The sequence below is a fragment of the Centroberyx affinis genome, unplaced genomic scaffold (assembly GCF_046629955.1).
Source record: "Centroberyx affinis isolate AG114_WGS23_722 - 3 ecotype Tasmania unplaced genomic scaffold, CSIRO-AGI_Caff_v1 ptg002815l_1, whole genome shotgun sequence".
In the NCBI taxonomy this organism is placed as follows: domain Eukaryota; kingdom Metazoa; phylum Chordata; class Actinopteri; order Beryciformes; family Berycidae; genus Centroberyx; species Centroberyx affinis.
In genome coordinates this window covers 64,123-88,097 of record NW_027280959.1, presented here as the reverse complement: position 1 = coordinate 88,097, position 23,975 = coordinate 64,123, and the positions used below count along the sequence as shown (strand labels likewise).

General features: G+C 43.4%; 2 protein-coding genes across 2 annotated transcripts; one reads left to right on the top strand and one right to left on the bottom strand.

Annotated features, from left to right (window-relative positions):
* The first annotated feature begins 1,274 nt into the window (after positions 1–1,274).
* Positions 1,275–4,851, top strand: josd2 (Josephin domain containing 2). Its single transcript, XM_071536024.1, has 5 exons — positions 1,275–1,652; positions 1,789–1,917; positions 2,336–2,461; positions 3,309–3,503; positions 3,802–4,851. The coding sequence occupies exons 2-5, from the start codon at positions 1,796–1,798 to the stop codon at positions 3,911–3,913; spliced, it is 555 nt and encodes a 184-aa protein (XP_071392125.1). The 5' UTR covers positions 1,275–1,652; positions 1,789–1,795; the 3' UTR covers positions 3,914–4,851.
* A 140-nt stretch (positions 4,852–4,991) lies between these two features.
* Positions 4,992–23,537, bottom strand: ttyh1 (tweety family member 1). Its single transcript, XM_071536025.1, has 15 exons — positions 23,499–23,537; positions 19,622–19,786; positions 17,596–17,825; positions 15,958–16,069; positions 14,899–15,230; positions 14,043–14,138; positions 13,856–13,928; positions 12,001–12,076; positions 11,743–11,798; positions 10,982–11,074; positions 10,784–10,876; positions 10,478–10,617; positions 8,459–8,626; positions 6,742–6,820; positions 4,992–6,041 (listed from the first exon to the last, which is right to left on the bottom strand). The coding sequence occupies exons 2-15, from the start codon at positions 19,754–19,756 to the stop codon at positions 5,958–5,960; spliced, it is 1,767 nt and encodes a 588-aa protein (XP_071392126.1). The 5' UTR covers positions 19,757–19,786; positions 23,499–23,537; the 3' UTR covers positions 4,992–5,957.
* Between the last annotated feature and the right edge of the window lie 438 nt (positions 23,538–23,975).

Genomic DNA, 23,975 nt, shown 5'->3' with positions numbered 1-23,975 from the left:
TTCCTTTCATTATCATTAACATTATCAAACTTTCCAGCACACCAAAGCTATTCAGCAGCACCGCAGTACATTGGCCTGTGTTCCATATGTCTTATGTGCTCTGTCCATTACCCTGTGCTCTGTCCACTTTGGCTTAAATGTCATTCAGTACTAGAGTAGGCTGTCAAGACTGTAATGTTATTATTTTTTATTTTATTTTTTAGTTTTAACTGTTGTTGTTTTTTTTTAATGTAAATACAAACTAGTGAGCCTTAATGGAGCAAATCTAGCAATAATAATAATCCTAATAATAATCAGAACCATAATAAGTGTGACTTGCTGAAACTAAACTCAGCACTAGAGGGCGCTTCAACACAATGTCCACATTTAGGAAACCTCGGAGCCTGGCTGAGACCGTTTGTGCTAAGGATCCAAAAAGTGTCAGGACGGGGTTTGATGAATGTAATCCGACTTGAAATCCAGCAGGGCGAGCGAATAACAGATGGGGTGTCGGTATTTGCTTCTGAATTAATGGCAATAACTTATGTGTTATGGTGGGTAGAGGAGGTGAAACAAAATGGTTATTGTTATGATGCTGCTGCAGCCTTGTTGGCTTTAGAGTGACAAATCCAAGGCCCATCCAAAGACCATTTATGCCTATATCTACCCATATAGAGAAATTGGGATTTAAGGTATGATTTGTATGGGCTCCGGGTCATTCTGGGGTTGAGAGTAATGAAAAGCAGGACAGAACTGCAAAAACCTCTCTCAGAAAAGAAAAAAAAGTTTAAATGTGATTTATGGCTTAAATGGGAAAAACAGAGTGTCCTGGTGTGATTGAAGAGGGAAGTGAAAATAAAAGGCAGGCAATGTGGAACATTGAGGAGAAAATTAAGGCAATTTTTTAAATATATATTATATATATATATGTATGTATATATATTATATTTTATTTTTTATAATTTAAAAGTCAGTAAAAAACCGAAGCAAATATCTGGGGGGAGACAGGGACACTACTGTTAAATTAACTAGAAACAGTGGCCTAGGCCTACAGCAGCATGGTAAAATTTTGAATTAGCAGATCTAGGGGTTTCTTCTTTTTCTTTGAAAACTTTGAGTATAACAAGAACTATCAACTGATTGAAACAAAGATCCTGATTTTTTTTTCCCAACGGGCTTATACCACGGGTTTTTAAATCATAGTGGAGTCCATCTGAGTATTTTCATCGATGGAGGGCGACACTGCCGAAAATATACAAGAAGAAGAAGCAGAACAACAAGCAGAAGAAGAAGAAGAAAAGGAGGTGACCGTTTGTGTGCAGTGTGTGTAAAGAGGCAAATAAGTTCTCGATTATGTTTTTGTTTTAATTTGAATGCGTGGCCTATAATCAAATCAGCAAGGATCAAAGCAACGCATTGTCTCGTGCTGCCGTGACCGTGGAATGGGCGTGACAGCGGCACGGCAACAACAACAACAACGGCTCTGCTTCCGGTTTCTCGATCTAGCTGTCAGACTCCAGCATCTTTTTTAGCAGGGAATCGCATTGTCAGCAGCTTTATTCTCAATAGATTTAGTTTGTTGCTATCGCTTAATATCTCACTTTGTCGCGGTTTTGGGGACTGTCAACAACAACACTGTAATCGTTGGGCTTCCGTAGTTAGCTTCCGCCACGGTAAGCAGTGCACAGCTAACGACTTTTAAGTCAGCCTGCCTAAAGGCAATGCAAGAGTCTTGTATAGTTTTATCGCTAGCTTGCCAGCTGTAGCCAATTCTTACTCTTTTACTTGTGTGTGTGCTTGTGTCGTAAGTCTTAGTATGAGCGAAGGAGAGGTGTTTCATGAGAAGCAAAGATTGGAGCTGTGTGCGATTCATGCATTGAACAACGTGCTGCAGGAGCGAGTGTTCACCAAGGAGACAGCCGACGACATCTGCAAACGGTAGGCTAACGTTAACATCTTCAACGTATGTGTGTGTGTGTGTGTGTGTGTGTGTGTGTGTGTGTGTGTGTGTGTGTGTCTGTCTGTCTGTCTGTCTGTCTGTCTGTCTGTGTGTGTTTGTTACTTCTTTTCGTCTGCCTATGTACAGAGAGTGAGACTTTAGTGCTTTGCATTACAAACAAGCACACACAAGTTTTGAGTTGCAGCTGATACTCCTCTTCACTGAAAGAGGAGTCAGCAACCTATCTGTTGGACTAAAAAACTTCAGACAATCTATCTGTGTTTTCATGTTCAGGTGTACACATCCTGACCAAGTTTCAGATACAGCAACAACACTTTAAACAGTATTTTAGTATACACATTCTGTTACTGACAAAAGTTAAAATGTTTTACTGCTTCTTGTCCCTCTCGTCCACAGGCTGGCCCCACAGTGTGTGGTGAACCCACACCGCTCAGTGTTAGGCACGGGGAACTATGATGTCAACGTCATCATGGCAGCGTTGCAGAGCAGAGAGCTGGCTGCGGTCTGGTGGGACAAACGCAGGTGGGTGACACACACTGAACGCTGTGTGATGAGAAACATCATGGAGCCGACAGGAATGTGTAATTTAGGAAGCTTCCAAGCCTCACAGCAAAGCTTTCTTTTAATAGAAATCAAATCAGAAGTGCTTCCTTTGGTGGTAAAAGGAAAACCCACCCTGAAACACTTAAACTCTGTTAAAAAGCAGCAATTGGCAATGTACCTCGCATTTCTCGTTCCATTTTCTTGATTGGTGGTGTATTCTTGTTATTCCCATGGATAACTGGCCAAACGTAAACAACATGACGTCACATCAAGATATTTCCAGCGCAGCTGCAATGGAATTTAATTGCAGAAAAATGTCAACTATCTAAAACATCAATGATAAATGTCAGGATTTGCTGTTAGTCCCTCAGAATCAAAGAGAGAGGGCTTCTTTCTAGATTCACCATTTTGTTGACGTTCAACAATCATACAGGAAGAAATCCCACATAGAAGAGGCAGAGATACCAGTTTCTCCACTGACAGGAGCCTCAATAGACCAGAATGCAATGCAGGCACAAGACATGCTGCATTTTGAGTAAGGGGCGCAACTCTCGCTTTTTCTCGGTTGGAAAAACTCGCTCTCAGCTGGATGCAACAAGTTCACGCCCGTTCTCTGGAGGCTGTCGAAAGGCATTCTGGCAAATGTAGGAAGTCACTAACTGAAGTAGAAGTAGACGAGGCAGGTTGAGGGCAAAGTGGGAACACTAAAATACACAGAACATCACAGATTGATGATATGATGGACAATATGATGATGCAACAGTTTCAGATTATCCGAGGATGGACTTTTTGTATAATACCCCCTTTCTCTCTCTTTTTAACACAGAACAGTACAGAGCCTTTGCATGTCAAAGGTCCAGGGTTTCATACTAAATGTTCCGTCACGCGTGTCGCTCGGGATTGTGTCCCTCCCCCTCAGACGGCGGCACTGGCTTGCGGTGCGGCAAGTCAACGGACAGTACTACAACCTGGACTCCAAACTGAAGAGTCCTGTCTGCATCGGGGGAGAAGCAGAACTACGGTAAGAAGGGACTGGATGTTGGAAGGAGCATGTCCTATCTTCTTGATACAACAGAAATGTTACAAGAGATGCACTCTGAACGTGAGGTTATTCTAAATTAGAGCTAGAGTGTGCTGTGTGGTCCTGCTTGAACTCTGTCTCAGTGAGTGAGTCATCCCATATGAGTGGTCACATGGGGCTTATCTCACTGTCTGTTTGTGTTGGTACGCCGCACTCTTGTAATCTACTCTCTGTCTTTGCTTACATGTCTCCCACCCTTTCCTCATCTGCCTCCCTCGCTTTCTCTTCTCTCCTTCAGTACATTTCTTAGTGAACAGCTTTCTCAGGACGTGGCGGAGATGCTTCTGGTCGTGCGGCGGGAGGTGGAGGAGGACGGCTCGTGGCTGAACTCTGACAACCCCAAGAAGTGATGCCTTGACACACGACACATCTTTACATAGCATGGAAAAACTGCTCTGGGAAAAAAAGACAGGCATTTTCTAAAACAGACACCTCTTTAGAGAAAATTCTTCAGGGAATGCACTATCAATACACTAGATATCTACACACAAATACACAGAGGAAATTCCAAAGAGAAGCAAAGACGAGGGGTTACTCCCGAAATTAAGAACTGCTTTGATTGTAACAGTAACATTGGTGGCTGTTAAGCTGTTGTTCTGATATAACCCATGTGGCATGTACCTGCTTTGTCTGCCCTACTCTTGGTACATTTGTTTTAACAATGGGAAGGTGAACCTAACGTAACAGAGTTGCAAATATAAGTGGTACATTTGGGCTAGTTTGATGATGCTTGAGTTGTGACATACGACTGAAATTTCACCTTTTTGTGGTGGAAAAATTGCAAACGTTGTGCATGAAACATCATCTGCAATAATGTCTATTTTGACTACTAAAATACCATCAATCCACACACACTAAGAGAAAATGGTTGAATTGTATTTGCCACATAAGATCTCACTGGTCCTGCCTGTTATGATCCAAGCGCCAAAATTCGAACACTATGTATATATGAGTTGGTCATGTCAAAATGTGCCACCGTTCCAACTGACAAAGAGCACCTGAATGCACCATCTCTCTCCCCATCTTTGTTGTTACTCTTCTATGCACTGCAGAGTTAGACTTGTTAGAACTGGTTGTCTTTGTGTTCATACAGGCACACAGGTGCTGTGAAGGCTGGTGAGGCATTAACTGTATTAATAGGTTTGATGTTTTTATTTTGTCCATCTGTCTCTCCCATCGATCTATGCATATCCAAGTGAATAGGAGCACTATCTCTGGTACACACTAGTGACGAACTAACACATTAACATAAGGAAACTCAGAGGTTCATGATAATGAAACTTATTTATATTAAACATTTGATCTCTTGTTTTATCCTGTTGTAAAGCATGCTGTGTGTTTGTTGGCTACTGTGCATTGATATCTAGGCATGATGAAGACCAGCTGAGCGTAAGGTTATTGAAGTTATTTTTATTTATATTAGACTCTTGAGTGTAAAAGGATGCCATTCAAAAGGAGCATTGATAATACCATACAAACTCAATTCAAGGGTTAACAAGGTCAGTTGGCAAGGAAGGGGGATTCAATGAAATCTCCAACATACCATACCATATATACACAAAACATCTTGTAGAGATCTCAGAAACCCAATGCTATACATAGTTATTATTGCTAGTTACGGTAGGGCTACTGCAGCACCAGTAGCAAGATTCATATTGCTATGTACCTGCTGTCATTGCATGGGATTTGTAGTTCTCCACTCTCGAGACTGACTGGCAGCTGTAGTTCTCCATTCAGTCTTTAAAATAGGGTCTTGATAGCCCTCAGGTATTTTTTAAGAGCAAAGGTTCATGATTATTCAGATATTATAGACAGTGAAATATACAGAATACCAGAATGTAATACAAGGAAAATACAGAATTGCCACCTATAAAAAGTAAAAAAAAAAAAAGTTATACCAAGTGAGGGAACTGCATAACCATTCACAGAAAAAAATGTGTCTTGTTGCTACGTGCCAGTGCTTTTCTACAACAATATTTATATAAAAACTTGAAAATAAAATGGTGGTACTGATACATTTAAGAATATAAAACTACAACGTAGTAACGTCAATACCATTCTGGCTTGCCTCACAACTGTTCACAGTTCACACAGACTTTGGACAGACTAGGGAACAGAAATGAGTACTTTAACCCAGTGAACTCGTTTCATACCTTTGCATAACCTCACTACCCATCCAGCATTTATAGCTCACTGTGAGTTATTTCAACAGTCCATTTAGTCCTGTTTCTTTTAAGTGCTTCTAATCATAATACTCAATGGTACTGACGTCACACACCTTTAATTCACATCTAGCATTCAGTTTATTTAGATTAGTTCTTTTTCATTTCAGTAAAGTGTCCATTCATATGAAAATTAAACATTTTTTTCTATACATTTTCTAACAAAAAATAATCAACGTGAATACAGGTTCCTTGAATGGGCAGGGTTGGGGTGTGATTGACTACCCCCGTAACCAGTCAGCATGCTGGGAGAGTACTGTACGTCCAGAAAACATGATGTGATTCAACAGAGGAGGTGTGGAGGAAGATCCAAAGGTGTATTGAGAGAAAAGAGCAAAAAAAGAAGACAAGAAGATGCAATTATTCACCCATGTTATGAAGATCAACTCGTCAAGAATAGTAGACGGCGCATGTTCTGCTCACTGTCTGACCACCGCTCATGAATGAATTATGCAGAATTTATAATGTTTCAAATGGCAAAGTGAAGGTTCTGAATTTTAAGAAGCCTTTCACATCAAATCACCAACCAATGCATTTGAGGATGGAAGAGAGGGTCCCTCCATCCTCAAAACTCTTTCCAATCCATTGGGAAGACTGAGATGCAGTTCTTAAAATCCTGAATGTGCTTCCGAATGTTTTATACATATTTTTTTTGGTCAAGGTGCATAATTCTTTTATGTTCTTGGAAATGGGCAGGTAGTGATGATAAACACAAGGACAGCTCTTCAGCTCGTGTTAGTTACAGACTTACATGCCAACAGTAGAAACATGTTAATTACATTTCATTATTTTTGTCAGTTTGTAAGCAAAAAAAAAGGCCAGCCCACAGGGTCTTGCGAGGTTGAAGGCTCACCACCGCGTCGGTCCGTTTGTTATTGATCAAAGAGCGAGCGTACGCTAACAGTAATGATAAATGGCACAGATTATGATGATGTCACAAGAACAGAGGAACTCACAGAGGGGGGTGGGGACTGCCTGTCAGTCAAGGGTAGGCTCTCATAGCCAGGGTTGCCATTGGAGGAAACGTTTGGAGTCCTGTATAGAGATAGAAAGAGACAAGGACAGAAAGAGGGAGAGGAGGAATGGAGGATGAACAAGAAAGGGAAAAAGGGGTGAGACACATTGAGAAGGACAGAGGGAAGGGGCCGGAGGGTGATGGGAGCCAAGGAGAGGTAAGAGGAAAAAGGGAGGAAGAGTGATTAGAAATATGGTGTGGAAAAATACAGAGCTCAGTATAACTAGTGGCATTAGTGTTACTGGGCTTGAAGCTAGGCTGCTGGGTAGTGCTGTGAGCACTGTGGCCCGGCGTACAGTCCACTCCTTATTGATGCACTTTTACATGCACATTACATTACATTTACATGCATTTATAACTTGGGACTGCAGCTTACCAGTCCCATTTTAGCTGTAATGCTTCTTTCCTAATTAATCTGGTTATCTGCATACTAAACCCCAGAAAGCTTTTAAAGCAATTCCAAGCCATTCCACTTGAGAGGAGTGGACTGTATTTTTAGTGTTGGTTTAATTTGTGGACCTTGCCAATTAGCTTTAGTCAGTATCCTTGTGTTAATATTGGATACGGGAGCAGTCAGGATGATCAACTGGTGTTAGAATAGGTAGTGTTCTGTGTTATGAGATTAGGTAGAGAGTACATATTCTCAGAGTACTAACTAAACTTCGAAAGTTCAGCGAGAGAGAAAGGGAAAAGAGGTAAAGAAATGTAAAAAGAGAAACCAGAAGTGATAAAGACAAAGTGAGAAAGAGGGAGAAACAACAAAAAGGATTCAGAAGGCATGATAACGAATAAAGAGAGGACAGATAGAGAGAAATAATTTGAGAGATTTGATCACATGAGACTATGGACGCCACAGTGTGGATGGTAGATGAGAATGATGGGGGCGGTGGGGGGGGGGGGTTACCTATGTCAACCTGAGCCTCACATCGCCGGATGTTTTTACGAGCGCAGCCTCGTCAATGATGCCCTCCCCCCATACAGCAGTAGTCTACTACTGTGTAGGAAATAGGACGCCATTTGAGACACAACCAAGATCTGTGAAATGATCGAGCGGCCTACACCGTCTGTCTTGAAACGCTTGACAGACGAATAGACAGACACACAGACAGACAGACCTCTGGAGTTGTGTCTGTTTCTCTGCCTACACTGTAGTCCACATTGACCTGTCTGTGTGTCTGTCTGCATTGCATGTGCTTAACCTGACAGCTTTGTGGTTTTGGACTATTCCTACATGTCTATATAGGGGCAAAAGTATGTAAACCTAGCTGACTGTACTGTACTCCAGCTACCTAATCTCTTATATTATCAATACTAATCATATTAATGCTAATATAAATGTGTGTTGTGAGGGGAAATATGTGTTCTGCTTTGTACTTTGCATGATCGTTCATGTCACTGGTCAGTCTCTCTGTGTATTGCATACTGTGTGTTGGCATACTGCATACTGGATCTAGGTAAAATCCCTGATCTGGGGCGTATCTGTACAGAAGTTGCCCTTAGGTACAGATCTAGGATCAGCTAATTATCTTCCAACAGCAATAAGCTGAGAAATAGAAATACAAGTTTGATGCTAAAACAGTGTCTAAGGGCAACCTCCTCCTCCTCCTTCTGCATCTTCTGTCTGTCTGTCTGTGTGTCTGTGTGTCTGTGTTACTCACGGGAGGGGCGGCGCGCTAGAAAAGGGGGGTGTCCAGCCGGCCCCCGGGTAATTATAGAAGGGGGGCATGGCCCCTCGCTGAGACCCCGTGGACGTCTGTCTACGTGCCTGATGGGAGGTGAAGGGGTCCTCACTCTCGCTGTCCGAATCTTCATACTCCTCTGAATCACTGTCACCGTCCATGAGAGAGAGAGAGAGGAAAAAATGTGTGAGCAGAGGAATGATGGGTACCATGTGTATCCTGTATTCCGCTCATGCCTTGTTTACTTCACAGCTGTTTATTATAGTTACACATTCAGTATACTCCCCCTATTTATCCCCCTTTACCTTTTCTTGACATACAGCTGACATGATATGAATGGCTTCACACAACTGCAATTAGTTGTACTGTTGTTATATGTTCACAGTTCACTATTAATTGAATACTGACATTCCCAGAAAACACATTTACCAATACACAGGATGTGATGTAACAATCCTTTGTGCCAAAATCTAGGGAGAGCAATCATACAGAAGCTCAGTTCAGATGATGAAAAGAATGATGTACTAACCTACAAATGGTTACCGATTAAATCAGGCTTATGATCTACAGGACACACACACACACACACACACACACACATCCACTCTCAGCTGACTCAACAACCCTGTGCCACTGCTATGTAAGACATGAGTGCTAAACTCTACCTGCACAAAAATAAGAGGAATTAAATTACATTTATCTGGCTGTAGAAGTAACCACAAATCAAACTATCTATCTTGCAGGGATCAAAGCCATCAGAGGGTTCAGTGGTTTGTCACTGGTCATTTATGTGTTAAAGTTGAAAAGATGGTAAAACCTTTTAGGCTGCAAGACATTGCGTATGCCAATGTTCTTTTGAAATATTCCATGATTAAGTTTGGGCCCGTCGTCTACAATACACTTTGTGTCTTGTGGTCTGTATGCCAAGCAGCAAATATTCAGCATTAGTGGCATGCAGAAACTCCCACATTTCGTAATCATGATCTGCTTGTGGATGATCGCCCCATTGTTCTTCATGAATGGAGTAGCAGGGGAATGTACATCCTTCAGGACATTGTGGGACAAGATGGACTTCTCAATTTTCAAGATCATCAAACCAAGATCAGTCTGCCCAGCTCCTCTTTCTTTTTCTACTCATATGGAATACCATGGGGGGAACAATACCTCAAGCAAGGTGGAAAATAGTAGTGATCTTTATAAATACATTTTAGAACATATATAGTTATCCCTTTCCCTAAATAACTTGTGGAAACAAAATCTATCTCCCTTTATAGTAGTAGTTTTAATTAATAGTTCAAATGGTATTCTTTCATGAAGAAATCTGGATCACTAAACCATTCATTAAAATAGATTAACACAAATTCTGTCCTCCTCCTTGGTGACTTTTGAAAATGAAAATACTTCAGTCTCCTGATTGTACATTTTGCTCTTATGCAAAGCTGGGAACAGTTTTACATATGATGTGGAAATGTCCAAAGGTGATGGACTTATGCAAACACTGTCCTCTGAAACACTTTCCACTGCTGTTGGTAAATCTACTCCCTTGCTACCTCTCATGACTTCCTTATTCTTAATTTTCTTTAGTCTTGTCTCACTGATTTGTGCTTTTGATATTGCTTTCTTTTGTTTTTTTCTTCTCAATGTTTGAGGCAAGCAATATATAGTGTGTAGTGTGGGAGGGTGAAAGGTCAGTACCAATGTAGCTGTGTACGTGAAAATGGAAATGTCCTGCTGATCCCTATTTTATATTAGAAAATAATAAAAACAATTGATGACAACAAAAAATAACAGGAATTACATGGCTACATTTTGCAGGACTTTCACTTACACACTAAACACACACACACTTCCGCATAAAGGTTTTATGAGAATTATTGTACTGGTACTGACTCACACACACAAACACACACACACACACACACACACACACACAAACACACACACACACACACGCACATGCACACGCACACACGCACACGCACACACTCTTTCTCTCACCTGGGGAAGCTCCTCCAGGCTCCGGGCAGAGAGCAGAGGATAGCGGTGAAGGCCAGAGCAGAGAGGAAAGAGTAAAGGGAGAGGTAGAGCAATCCCTCCATCCCATCATAGCACAGGCCTTTCAGGGAGTCGATATAGTCCTGGAAGGAAGGGAAAGAAAATGAGAAAGACATAGATCTGTGAAACTAAATAAACTAGAGACAGGAGCCTGGCAGTAAGTTGTTATTGGTCCTCAGCACAGATCTTATGACGGTTTTCTTAGTCCAATATATGAATCTACATGAGTTACTCTGAGCCTAGACTTACCTTATTCAGACCTCGGCAGTTCAGCAGCGCCACCAGCTGATGAAAGTTGCCCTCTGTGGAATTGAGTATCTGCTGAACCTCCCTGAGTGATTTCTACATTGACAAAAAGTACTGTATGTGAGAAAATGATCAGAAGGACACACTGCATCCGGTAGCCATTTTGTGTCTTGCGCTGCACTGTTACACATTCTAACATACCTCAGCTTTGGGAAACTGTGGGAGAGCGTTTCTGTCCAGACTGGAGAGGTGTGTGTGAATGTTGGACAGCGCCCTCTGTGACTGGGTCAGCAGCTGAAACAACAGGTCAGTGGGATTGAAGTTTATATTTAGGATTATTGCTCTAATATACTCAGAGTATACCTATTTATCTAGCGTGCTAATGGTTTTAAAGAGCGTAACACACTGTTTCCAGCACCCATCTCTACTTGGGGCGATAACAATTTTCTGTTATCGCCCCATTTTGACACTGCCTTGACATCACTTACTGAGACGCGGCCAAAAGTGTAACACAGTTGAAAGTTTCAGCCCATAGAGAGCAGTGCAACAACAAATCTCTGCCCCTAGAAGCAGATGCAGGACTTAATTCAAAAAATGTAGAAATTAAGTGCAGGATTAATGCTATTCACTATATAGAAGCCATGTAACCATGTTTACAGCTCAAAAAATGGGATTTAGTACTGATTCACTCTTTAAAGGGTTGCATAAAGCAAGCCTTAAAATAGACAGCATAATCATTCTTATAATCTTCATTAATGAACACAAGGCAGCAGGGTGGCCAACCACCCTGTAGCTGGAAGGTTTGATGCCCATAGCAGCCAATGTTTCCATCAACACCTGTGTCCTGTCAAAGTCAGACACTGAATTGCTACCTTCTCACTCATTTAAAATCACTTTGGATAAGAGTTTCCAATGTAATATGTAATGTAAGCAAGACACGTGACTGACAGAGGACATATTACCTGCTGGAACGGACTGTTCATGCGCCTGCTGCAGGTCAGGTAATAATCCAACACATCTGAATGGCCAACAGAAAACCAGTGCACAACAGATCAGTGCACAATAGCAAAGGTGTGGGAACATTTAACTTTGTCATTATATTTGGCTCTGCTGACATAGGCAGAGTTGGGGGTAAATGAACCGCATAGGAGTAACAGCAAACAACAGCCACTAGTACTTTCAGAGGTTGTCGCTCAGACAGGGATAAACTGCTACTGTACCTGAGCTGGTCCCAGAGTTGAAGTGGGTGGAGTTGAGGACAAACGTGTTTGGATCTGAGCAGAAGTCACTGAGAGCCTGGCAAAGCAGGAAGAGTGAGAAGGAGAGTGGAAAGTACGGAGGAAAAAAGATGGCCAAAGAAAAAACCAGCGGGGCAGGGGAGTGGGGGGCGAAAGGGGGAGGGCAGGAGAAAGTGATCACAAGGGAAAAGTTAGTGGAGACACACTGACCGACTGACATACTTACCTCCTCAGATATCTGACTGCAGCTCGCAGTATAGAGGCTGATATTGATCTGCTGCTGGCTGAATCACATGCTGTCCTGGATAGACCTACTCTGTAATCTGACATCCAGCTGTCTTTCCATCACCACATCTCTTTCTTCTCCCTCCTCAATTCCTCTCTTTCCCCACTCTACCAAACACTGTCTTTCATCTCTCTGCCCTGCCTTCTGACCTACTATATACACTCAGAGAATGTACACAACATAGAGAGAGTTACACACAGATGCACACAAACACACTCAGCATGAGATCGCCCCACCAGAAGAGGGAGTGAGAGCCACACAGACAGGCTGGGACTGAGGGGAAAAGGGACGGCCCAGGACAGCAGAAAGCGGGCAGGCCCACAGCTGGCCCTTTGTTTCCCTGTCAGCGGCCCGGGACAGAGCTGCTCTGTGAGGAGCCACAGGCCCTGGGACATCTCCCACCAGCTCCACATGACACTGGGACACTTAAACCAGGCAGAAGTGCAGAAAAACAGCCACCCTTTTGCCCCCCCCACCCCTCTACCCCCTGTCACCCCCCACCAGCTCCAGCCAAAACAGTCTCCCCTTCAGACAGCATGACCCGTCCAGTGCCTGTCCCCAGCCAAACTTCACACGCCAAGCTGAAAATGGACAATCCTCTGTCAGCAGCATAAAAAAGTTCTCTATGTTCTTTGTTTTTCCGACAAATGTCACTGCAGGGACACAGCACACTAGTGTTATTGTGGTGTTTTGGTGTTAAAAGCTCAGCTGGACTTTCAGCTGAACATTGTCCAGCTTTCATACATCGGCATGTTAGTTTCACTTTTACTGGGTTACACTTTCACTCTCAAACTTACCCTCCTCCCTTTTTCTGTGCCCATCTCTAAAGCTTCTAGGAGCAGAGGTGCAGCAACAGCTTCAAGCCTTGCACTGAACAAGCGGATGGTTTATCCTCTCTCTCTCTCTCTCTCTCTCTCTCTCTCCATCTCTCTCTTTCACTCACTTTCTCCCCCTCTCTCTCCATTAAAGAGAGCCTGAGATGCTCTCTTGCTCCGACTCGTCCTCTCTCCGTCTCCCTACCTCACTCTTGTTGAAAGCACTTCTGTTCATCTTCCATCTTTACTTCTCAAAGCCAAACGCCCACGCACTGGCAAACACACTTACATGCAAACATGCACTTTAATGCACAAACACACTTTGCTCACAAATGCACTCATGCACACGCACATTGAATCTTTAATCTCTGCCCCATTTTCCTGCCTTTTTGGTCCTCTGCCATGACTGCAGTGTTCCCTAGGAGGCAGGTCTTTTCACAGTTTAGCACAATGGGCACAGAAACACACTCATACACACACACACACACACACACACACACAGAATGGTCTGTTCTAGAGCTGGGCTCTTCTCAGCAAGGGATTCCTGACATCCCTTTGGCCTGCCATCGAGGGTCAGCCCCCTAAAGCTCTCTTCCCTCAGCAATAGCCTGCCAATCACTCCAATGATAGTCCCATTCACTCCCATATAACTCCCCCTTCCCTTCCCCCTCCAACCCCACATCCCTCTGCCAGCCCTGGCCCCTGTCTTTATAGCAGTTGTATTGGACCTACTCACCACTACAGTGGCAGTCTCCAGGCCCAGGGAGCCCCAGCTTAGGAACAGGGCCAGCCAGGCCAGCACCGTCATCCTGGGGGGGAACAGCACACACACTTCAGCCAAGAGGACACCCTGATGTTCCATCCAGTGTTGTTTGGACTATATCTAAAGGCACAACACAGCTTGTGTGTGTGTGTGTACTTACAAGATGAGGAGCCAGCGGGCTTGCTTGGCCAGTCCCAGCAGGATGAACAGACACACTATGAGGTCCAGCAGTAGCAACAACACGTATGACAGCCACCTACAACAGACACATACACCATGTAAACTATGCATGCAACATATGTCATTACATTAAACACTATTATAAACAAAGTCATATCGCTTCTAGTGGAACTTAATTAGCTATTTTTTAACCTTTGAATGAGCATGCTCTTATTCAGCACTGCCCTGCTTCACAAAACCTAGTTAAACCTTACTAACTAAACTTAGGAGCTACTGAGCACAACCACAGTCTTCTACTGTTCTTCCACAGAAGCAACTGGGAGTCAAATGCTTTTTGCAAGGGAACCTCGATGGCCAGTGAAAGTTGTCACTTTCCCCATACAGATTTTCCCAGCTGATCTGAGATTCAAGCCTATGGCCTTCTGGTCATAAGCCCACTTCTAATAATAACAACTTTATATTATAGAGCACTTTTCTAAAAACAGTTTACAAACTGCTTTAGAGACCAGCAAAAAAATCAAACAAGATGATACAGTGGTAATAAAACAACAGTAAATAAAAGCAATGAAAACTGTAAGAACAGTAAAAGAAGAACTTAGAACATTTTGGCTTCTGCTGCTCCCAAAAACAAAACTGCTGAGAAGTGTAATAAGATTATTCAAGTTCTAATAATATTGCTGATCTAGGATCACTGATCATGTCTTCTTGCCCATCTCTTTTAGACTGAAAGGCTTTGATATATCCTATCCACTGTGTATCTGAATGCAGGTCGATGCTGTGCACCGTTTGACAGTCGAGTCTCAAAGCCAGGTGGCCGCTCCAGCCCGCTGCCTCACCTGTAGTCCTCATTGACCATCAGAGTGTTGGCAGCCCAGCCGGGTGAGAAGGGGTTGGGCATGATCCCGGCAGGCACCATAGTAGGAGCCACAGAGGGGGGAACCGGGGTGAGGGCCGCAATGGGCGACCCGCTGCTGCTGTCGTTCCCCAGCCCTCCGTCGGCACTGGAGCGAGCCAGGGAGAGAGAGGAGAGGAGGTTGATCACGTTCTCAGATAACCTCCGGCAGTTCCGCGTCGACACCAAGAAGGGCTTACTGCCAGTAAACAGCTCCTCCATTGTGGTCAGCGGGCCAGAGATAGACAGCTGCAGCCCAGTAATTGTGTCTGAAATCTGGGGAGGAAGGAAGAGCACAAGGAGGGTTAAGTGGGACGGAAAACCACAAGCTAGAGATGATGATGCTCATAAAATCATGTTGACTTAAGAGTGGTTGTGTTATGCAGATGGAGAACTGAGGATGCTGGGCATCTTGGTGCCTCGGCCTGCTAATGCACATAGCTGATAATCAGGACTGTAATACGGGTTCAAAATCCTAGCTCATACTATGCTGTCAAATATCTGTTTGCTTATTATTCTGTCTCTTTCCACTGTACCTACTATAGAGCTAATGGAGTGCTTGAAGAGGGAGAGGTTGAAGAGGGATAGCACACTTGAATAAAAAAAAATTGAATGTTAGTTTCTTTGTTGATGAGTGGATATGAACTGTACCTCAGATCCATCCACCTGTGCTTCCTAGGTATTTACATATATATATATATATACTGTATATAATTTCTCCATCCCTCTATCTTCCAGAGAGAGCAGTGGAAAGAGGACATTCAGCAGTGTGACACAGAAACCACTATCTGACCACAGCAGTTCACAGGGAGATCGATATCGCACCTGACAGAAGTTTATATCACACTTTTTTTCTCTCTCTTCCTCTCTCAACAAACCACATGTAAACATGTATGCATGTACACTCTCTCTCTCACACACACACACAAACACACACACAATGTCAACTAGGTTAGATATTCTGCATGTGCCTGGCATTTTACTTGCGTAGAGCAGCACTCACCAGCAGATCGATGGAAGCTAGCGTATAATTGGCTGTGAGAAGAGACGAGGTCAACTGATACATCCCATCATTAGCCTCACTGTTGCCGTAGAAACCAACGCCTATGGCAACACTGCAAAAAAAAAGAAAAAGAAAAAAGGGAGAAACATGAAAACAGGGTGGGAGGGTGAGTGTGTGAGAGAGATAGAGAGAGGGAGAAGAAGAGACATGGGAGGCATAAAAGTAATGTTTAATTCAGTGTGTATGTACATTTTAAATGAATTTGACACAACAAGATAGAACTGGCGAGGATGTGATATGTGTGCTCTAGATGAACGTACCAACAGCCAAGCGCAGGGGAAGGAATAAGCAGATGATGAAAAAAAGCCGAGTCTGTAGCCCTAGACTGTTAGGCTTCAGCAGGCAAAATATTAGAAATGTTAAACATAGCGACATATTTACACATCTTTCTGTTATTCAAATATTCAGATTAAGGCTCGGGCCAGATGTTCATCAAATCCCCTCAAACCCGAGAGGAATGGTATGACCCAATCTCCCACAAAGTATGTGACCCAGATTAGAAAGCAGGGGGAAAAGGAGGTATGTGTGTGTGTGTGTGTGTGTGTGTGTGTGTGCGTGTGTGTGTGTGTGTGTGTGTGTGTGTGTGTGTGTGTGTGTGCGTGCATGCAAGCCTGTGCTTTGCATTGCAAGCTGCCAAATGCGTACGCTGTCTAATGCAGCTGCATTTCAAATGACATACACAATGCTAGTACTATCCGGGGGAAAGGGTGTCACATGAAATATTTCCAAGAGGTAAACTGCGGCATTATTTTTTCATCCAACCCCGGACAGAGAGGTCACAAGCAACGGAGAAGGAGGTGACTACACTGCAAGCCATAAGGGGGAGACACGAGCCACATCAACCTAACGTCTGCATATGATGACATCATCATGACAGCTGAAATCAGACCTCCAGTACATTATGTTCTGTAATAAAGCAATATGGTGTCAGCCGGTATTGCATATAAAACCACAAGCCTATGGTGGGAGTGGACTGGAATATAATAAGCAGCGGCGCTGAAGCATTAAATTGTGCTATTACACCACACAATTTGACAGATAGCTTCCCACTTAAAAGGTCTGATGGGCAGCTGAGCTTCACTCCAGCGACCCGCGGTTCCGCTCTGCTGTGATATGAGAGTGTCTTGGACAGATGTCAAGTAGCATTCCTGTATAATGTACAGTGAGGACAATGTACTGACTTGATGACTGCATGGTCACCAGATCAAGGGGGGAACACTGGTGGGTAAATGACTGCTGTAGGTGGGTGAGCTGAGATCATCGCCACACACATTGATGGGGAACCACCGAAATCCACACATAAATAAACACACACACACACATCCACTACTGTCATGGGCCTGTGGTCAGTAACCAATAACATAACATCATCCATTAGCAGTCATTTGAGTGTCAGTCATATTTTCATAGCACTGTCCCCCTCCTATGCCATTGGTGACTGTGTGAAACACTAAAAGCCGCATGATGATGGAGGGTGACGCCTTGTGAATCATAGTGTTGCTGTTGATCCATCTAAAGGCTACTGATGTTGCCATACAATAAAGAACACTATGGTTCATGATGAATCTGCCTTCTCACCAGCACAGTGTGACAGCCGCCACCGCCACCCATGTGACACAGCAGATGCCCCGCCCCTTCCTCCCGCCATATCCGTGACCCGTGCTGCCGTCTTCGTCCTCCTCCTCTTCCTCGGATCCCTCACTCCGGTCGCCACGGTGACAGCAGCAGTAGTGTATGAGGAAGGAGAGGACCACCAGGAGGGAGAGAACGAGAGCGATGGCGGACAAACTGGACAAAACCAGCAGGGTCTGAGAGAACGGGAAGAGAGGAGAGGAGTCAGTCGGTGAATGAGTCAGTGAATCTGAAAAACGGCACTTTAATTCCATTTTTACATGTGGAGAAGAGCAGTATGAGAGGGTAAAATACCAACTAATCCTGTTAAATTCCATAGCCTGTCATATTGTCCCACCCCCATTAGCAGCAGGAGATGATGATTAGAAATGTGTGAGAATATAAATTGTGTGCTTCAAAGGCAAGCAGCAAAAATCACAGATACACTGCATGCGCCCACTACACACACACACACACACACACACACACACACACACACAGATAAATACACACACTAACTCGTCCTGGAAAAGGAACGAGTTAGTACTGCATTTAACACAATTAATAAGATCACTCTCGACTGCTGATCATCTATACTTATCATTTCTATGGCTTTAACCCATCAATCTCTGCACTGTCTAAATACTAGGCATGGTGTAGTGAATATTAATGTCACTAAGCCATATCAGACCCCCATTTGATCAGGGTCCATGTCATAAAATCAACATTACTGAAATGCATTTCGGTACAACACATATCTACAGTATTATCTCTTATCCATCTGCCCGTCTGTCACTCCCCATTCCTCCACCTTATCTCTATCTCTCTCTCTCTCTCACTCTCTCGCTCTCTGTTCTCTACAGCCTCTCTCCGCACCGCTCCACCCCACCCATCCCTCTTTCCCCACATTCTCCCTTGCCTGCTTGCTCTCTCTCTCTCTCTCCCCCCTCTCTCTCTCTCTCTCTCCCTCTCTCTTCCCCCCTCCCCCCCTCTCTCTTTCTTTCTATCCACGCCACTGAATCTCTATTAATAATCTGTGACCTACTTAAATACATTCACTGCCACTCTCTCTTTCTCTCACTCCCATTCGCTTTCCCTTTTCTCTCTCTCCCTCTCTCTCTCTCTCTTTCTCTTTCTCTCTCTCTGCCCAGTCTTCTGTTCGGCAACCTCCTCGCATTACTCATTCCCTCTCTCATTCTCTCTCGGAGCACTTTCAATCTCTTTTGTCTTTCTCTTCTGGAGGATAATTTGCGTCCCCTTCTCTGTACCACAGAAAAGTCACAAACACGCACTGTGAGACACGGGTAGCTGGAGCGTTTGTATAAGCCTGTTGGAAGAGGATGAAACCCAGCATTTTGCAACAAAAACTGCACGACTCTGTACCATGCAGACATTACCAAGGTGGCAGTCTGCTATTGGACTCACACCTATATGCTTAATCTGATACACTCAGAGAAACCAGATTGCATGAAATATCTCCAATTTGCATGACCAGAAGGAGTGGCGTAATGTCACGATTAAGTACAGTTCAGATTGACATTAAAGCATCTGAACTGTGGTTAAAAAAGGCATTATTAGGTGAAAAAATAGATTTCTGGATTGACAGACTGGCGGTGCAACATTAGAGATGGGTTCAGAAACATGTCAGCGGTCCTTAGAGGAATCTAGGCCCATCTTCCTGCCAATAATTAGGTCAATAAACCGGCCTGATTAAATCTTTTAAAAGGTCTACTGACGCCATCATGATAACTCCACAGATGATTGTTAACATTCAGAGATTTATAATGCAATTCAATGTGGAGCAAATTGCCCATAACTCACAATTACCTAATGAATTACAGAATCATTACTATAATACAATGTACAGTTATTACTATGAATGGAGCAATTTATCTGTAATTATTACGTAATGTGAGGCCTCAGACTGACACTGAATACACAGGGAACAACATGTGGTTTCACTGTGTGGCTGGTAGTGACAGGTGTCCGTTACCTGCTGGTACTCCCAGCTGTCGGGGACGAAGATGTTGTCCCTCATCTGCATGGTGAGGTCCAGCCGGGGGAGGGCGTGACACACTCTCACCCACAGCGAAGGGGTGTAGCTGGGCACCGTTGTCATGGCAGCCATTCTTTACTGCCAATCGTCCCCTCCTCCACCCTGTGGGAGGCAGGAGAGAGGAGTCAGAGCAACCAGCCGGTAGGATGTGAAGTAAGGAAAGAGTCAAGGAAAGAGGGAAGCAACAGCGAAGGTCTTCCCCAGCCCATGGCAGAGCTGAGAGGACAGAGAGGTCACTGCCTGCTCTCTGCCAGCCACTGAGCCCCACCTCCATCCAGGCACAGCGCCGACAATTTATGACCAGTGACCACCTGCGCAGAGTAAAGGTTGAAATGTCAGCCATGCTTACTTGAAATGAGCTCTAAGGAGCGTAAATCAGCGCACACGCCTCGCTCAGAGAGGAGGCTGAGGAGTGTTGTTCAGTATTGTGCTTTACCTGCAATACTTAAGGTGAGGACCTGGGCTTCACTGATCTTAGATCTGTGCCTGAGGGCAACATCAACCAACAAGAAGCCCAGAGGCTCAAATAAAGATCACATAAAGCAATGAATAGATAAAGTCATCTTTTCACCTGCATTAATATTAATGTTATAACCTTTACCTGTCCCTATCCTCGCTCCATAAAGACATTAATGTGTGGAGATTTGTGTTGCAACAGCATAAAACAGCCTGCCATATAGGGAGATTACATTACTATCTATGACCAAGCTTGGCTACTAATCACAAACCTCTCTCATAACCTATCCTTTTAAATAGGGGAGTATACTATAGGAACAGTATGGATTATATAAGGGATGTATGGGGGCTTTGAAATAGTCTTCGCAGCAGAGTATATGCAGGAGAAGAACAGGGTTTAGATTGGGTACCAAGAAGGGATAGAAGGAAGGATGCATTTGGCGGCCTTGATAGCTCCGCTCCATCATCAAACGCTGTTTAGCGCTCAGCATCTCTTACTAAAGCCAGCCAAGAGGGAGAAAGTAGGGTAAATACAAAGGGCAAATCCGGTTAGCCCAAACACACACTGGAATCCTCATTACAATGAAAGAGCAGAAGGGGAACAGAGGGGGAGATGGAGCATTGTAGGCCCACGACACTGGGTGTGTAGATTAAGAGAATATCAGAGCTTTACTGTTTAAGACAGGAGTGTTTCAAGACAGCTTAAGGGAGGGGAGCACAGAGAGGACCATTCACAACAACAGTACTGAAGCTTAGATAGAACGGGTTATACAGCACAGCTCAATGCCGACGATACCGATGGACACAATTCTGCATTTGAGTCTGAAAGGGTTCAATAATGTCAGATAGATTTTGCACTGAAGGCCTGTCTTGGGTTTTACGGTCTTTGAATGCAGCTGTTATTTATTCAATACAGCATTCAATCAACACAGCATTCTACATTTGTGAGGCTTACTACTATCCCTATTGATTCAGTACACCGATGCTCACAACCCACCGCATATAATTGCGTATAATAACGTACATGATAAAAGTTTTGATTCAGCAGATAGTCGCAGTCAATGCAGAGACAATTTCCCATTCAGATTTGGGGCGGTTATGGCCCAGAACAAGTTAACAGCTCGCCCACAGGCCAGACAGGCCCGCTCCGCTCTAAGCCCATTACAATAAGCCTGTTCACCTTAATGGTTCCAGCAGCCCAACTGTCACAAATCAAATCAATGCCAGCACTCCATTTCCCTTATTAAAATTGTGGTGAACATAATGGTTTACACGCTGTGAGCCATGCATCCATCAACCACACACCAACAGTGTCAACAGACTGTGTACTGTAGTCCGGTGCCGCTATGTTCACATACCACAGTCATATATCAATCCAATAAACATTTTATGCGTTCCCTTATGATCATTTACACTGGGTTCAGCAAGACAGAGGCAGTTATTAAATTAGATGTATTATAGGAATTTGATTTAGGCAAGACTATGAGGTACATTTATCAGACTCTGGAGAGGGTAAGAGCTTTTTGAGTTTGGCCAAAGTGAGAATAATCACATAATCAAAGCTGAATTGCTCTACCTGTGAGCACCACCACCAATGTAAAATAAAAAAGCAGTTCCTTTGATGGATGACAATAATGTAACAAAAATAATAATAATGATTTTGAGTGTGAGAAATAATAGTTGACGTGCATTATAGCTCATTTTAGCAGCACGCACCATATGAAACCCATGATCAAACAATTAAAAATATCAAAATAAAAGCCTGGATCAGCAGCTTGACTAGCAGCATCTATCCTACAAGTCATTCCTGGGATGTCACTCGTTGCAGATGAAGAGAACAAAATTAATTCAATGAAGATGAATGGCTGAGGGAAACCACACCAGTGACAGATCAATACACATCATGTCAAAATGTAGGTAGGACTGTACTGCAACCCAGAAAGTTATTGAGGCAACCTAATGGGATGAGGGTGGGAATGGGGGGCTTCGGTCCCGGAGCAGCAGTTACTCAGCAGTTGTCACAGAGAGGAAGACTCAAGTTGACGTGATGTCTCCTGCCAGCTTGTTATCATGCCGGTTACCATTGCATAACTGAAGGCAAATAAATGTGATTTTGAGCCCACTCAATGGAGGGAGAAGAGAGAGGGAGAGACAAGCAGAGAGAGATGGAGCACAGACCACTGCCTCTCACCCAACCATGGCCTCTGAGACAGAGACAAAGAGGAGAATAATTTTGGATTGGAGGATTCTCCCTCATTGTTCTGTCTGCACAGAGCTCAGACAGCCTTGGGAATGGAATCAATTGCAGGGTATGAGACTCCATAATGTCTGAATGTACAGAACGAGGCCATTTTGTAAGGCAGCTAATGAGAAAAGGCTGAAGACGGGAACCATCTCCTTCAGCTGGGTATAAAATCCTCTTTAGCACAGGGAATTCAGCTGCATTTTTATCTATATTTACATTGTGCTGTGACAATTCAATTCTGTGAATCGAAGGATAAGAATAATGTAGTCCTTCTGCAGCTGAAATGATGCACATTTCCAATTTGCCTCTCATAAAATGTTATGTTTCACATTAAGGCCTAAATAATCATCCAACATCCACTTAACAACACCCTTAATGACTGCAATTTATGAGACAGCATTATAGCCCAGTGGCACACCACAGCAGCTATGAGACATTAACACCCATAAGTGTATGAAGTTGCCTTTAATATATAAGCACCTGTCTGCTTTCTAGAGCCATAGGAACAAAACAAAAAAAAGCAAGATTTCTCAAATTTCAAATAAAATTCAAAATTGTATTTTTTGTTTGCATTCATCTGCAAAATTAATATTCAGTTCCAACAATCTACCCTCAAAGTGAGTGCAGCCTACCGTAGGTAAGCCAGTGCAAATCGGTGCTTTGATGTGTGCAAGAGTCAAACATGACAAGTTGATGGTGACAAAATGCTTCCACACTACTGACCTAATTGGCAAACCTATACAGAGCAAAATGTTAAATTATCTTACACATTAAGCAAATAGTCCAGAGACATTTAAACAAAATGTAATAACTGAGGCAAATTAAACATCTCGCATCTCTATTTTCTGTTTTAATTGGGTGGAAAATCAATAGATGCATTGAAACCATAACAGTGCCAAAGTAACAATTCTCTAATTCTAAGAGGTCAATGGGAAATACTTCATGAACATCCATTAAGCATGAAAAGATAAGCATGGATCCAAATTGGTAATACATTGTAATGGTTTAAATGTGCATGATGAATCGATTTCACTTGACTGATTATTCATCTTTATGACCACAAAGACAATTAAGCCATAATCAAGCATTGACAGAAAGAGATCAGTCTCTTACCTCTGACTGTTGTGCTGGAGGTTTCTCTCTTTCTGTCTCTTCTCCTTCTCTTCTCTGGGTTCCGTGAAATATTTACCCACTCAAAGAGGTATACTGCCAGCCGTCAACGCTTGATGCTCTTGCAAAAAAATCATCCTGAAAAATTGGCTTGGAGACATGCCAAAAAATATGTCAAAATGAAAAAAAAAGGAAGAAAAAAAAATAAGCCAATAATTCTTGTGGAATTTGAAATATTAAATAGCCAATAATTGTATGGTTGTCTGGTCACAGTGGAGATGTGCTTGTGTTGATGGATGAGAGAGGAGCTCTCAGTGAGAGCAAGTGAGTGAGAGAGACAGAGAGCGAGAGAGAGAGAGAGAGAGAGAGAGCGAGAGCGAGAGAGAGAGGGATTAAGATTGAGGAGACACCCCTAAGGGACTCTTTATCGTTGCATTGTAGCCCTTCGTAGCTGAACGCCCAGGCGACTTCACAACAAGG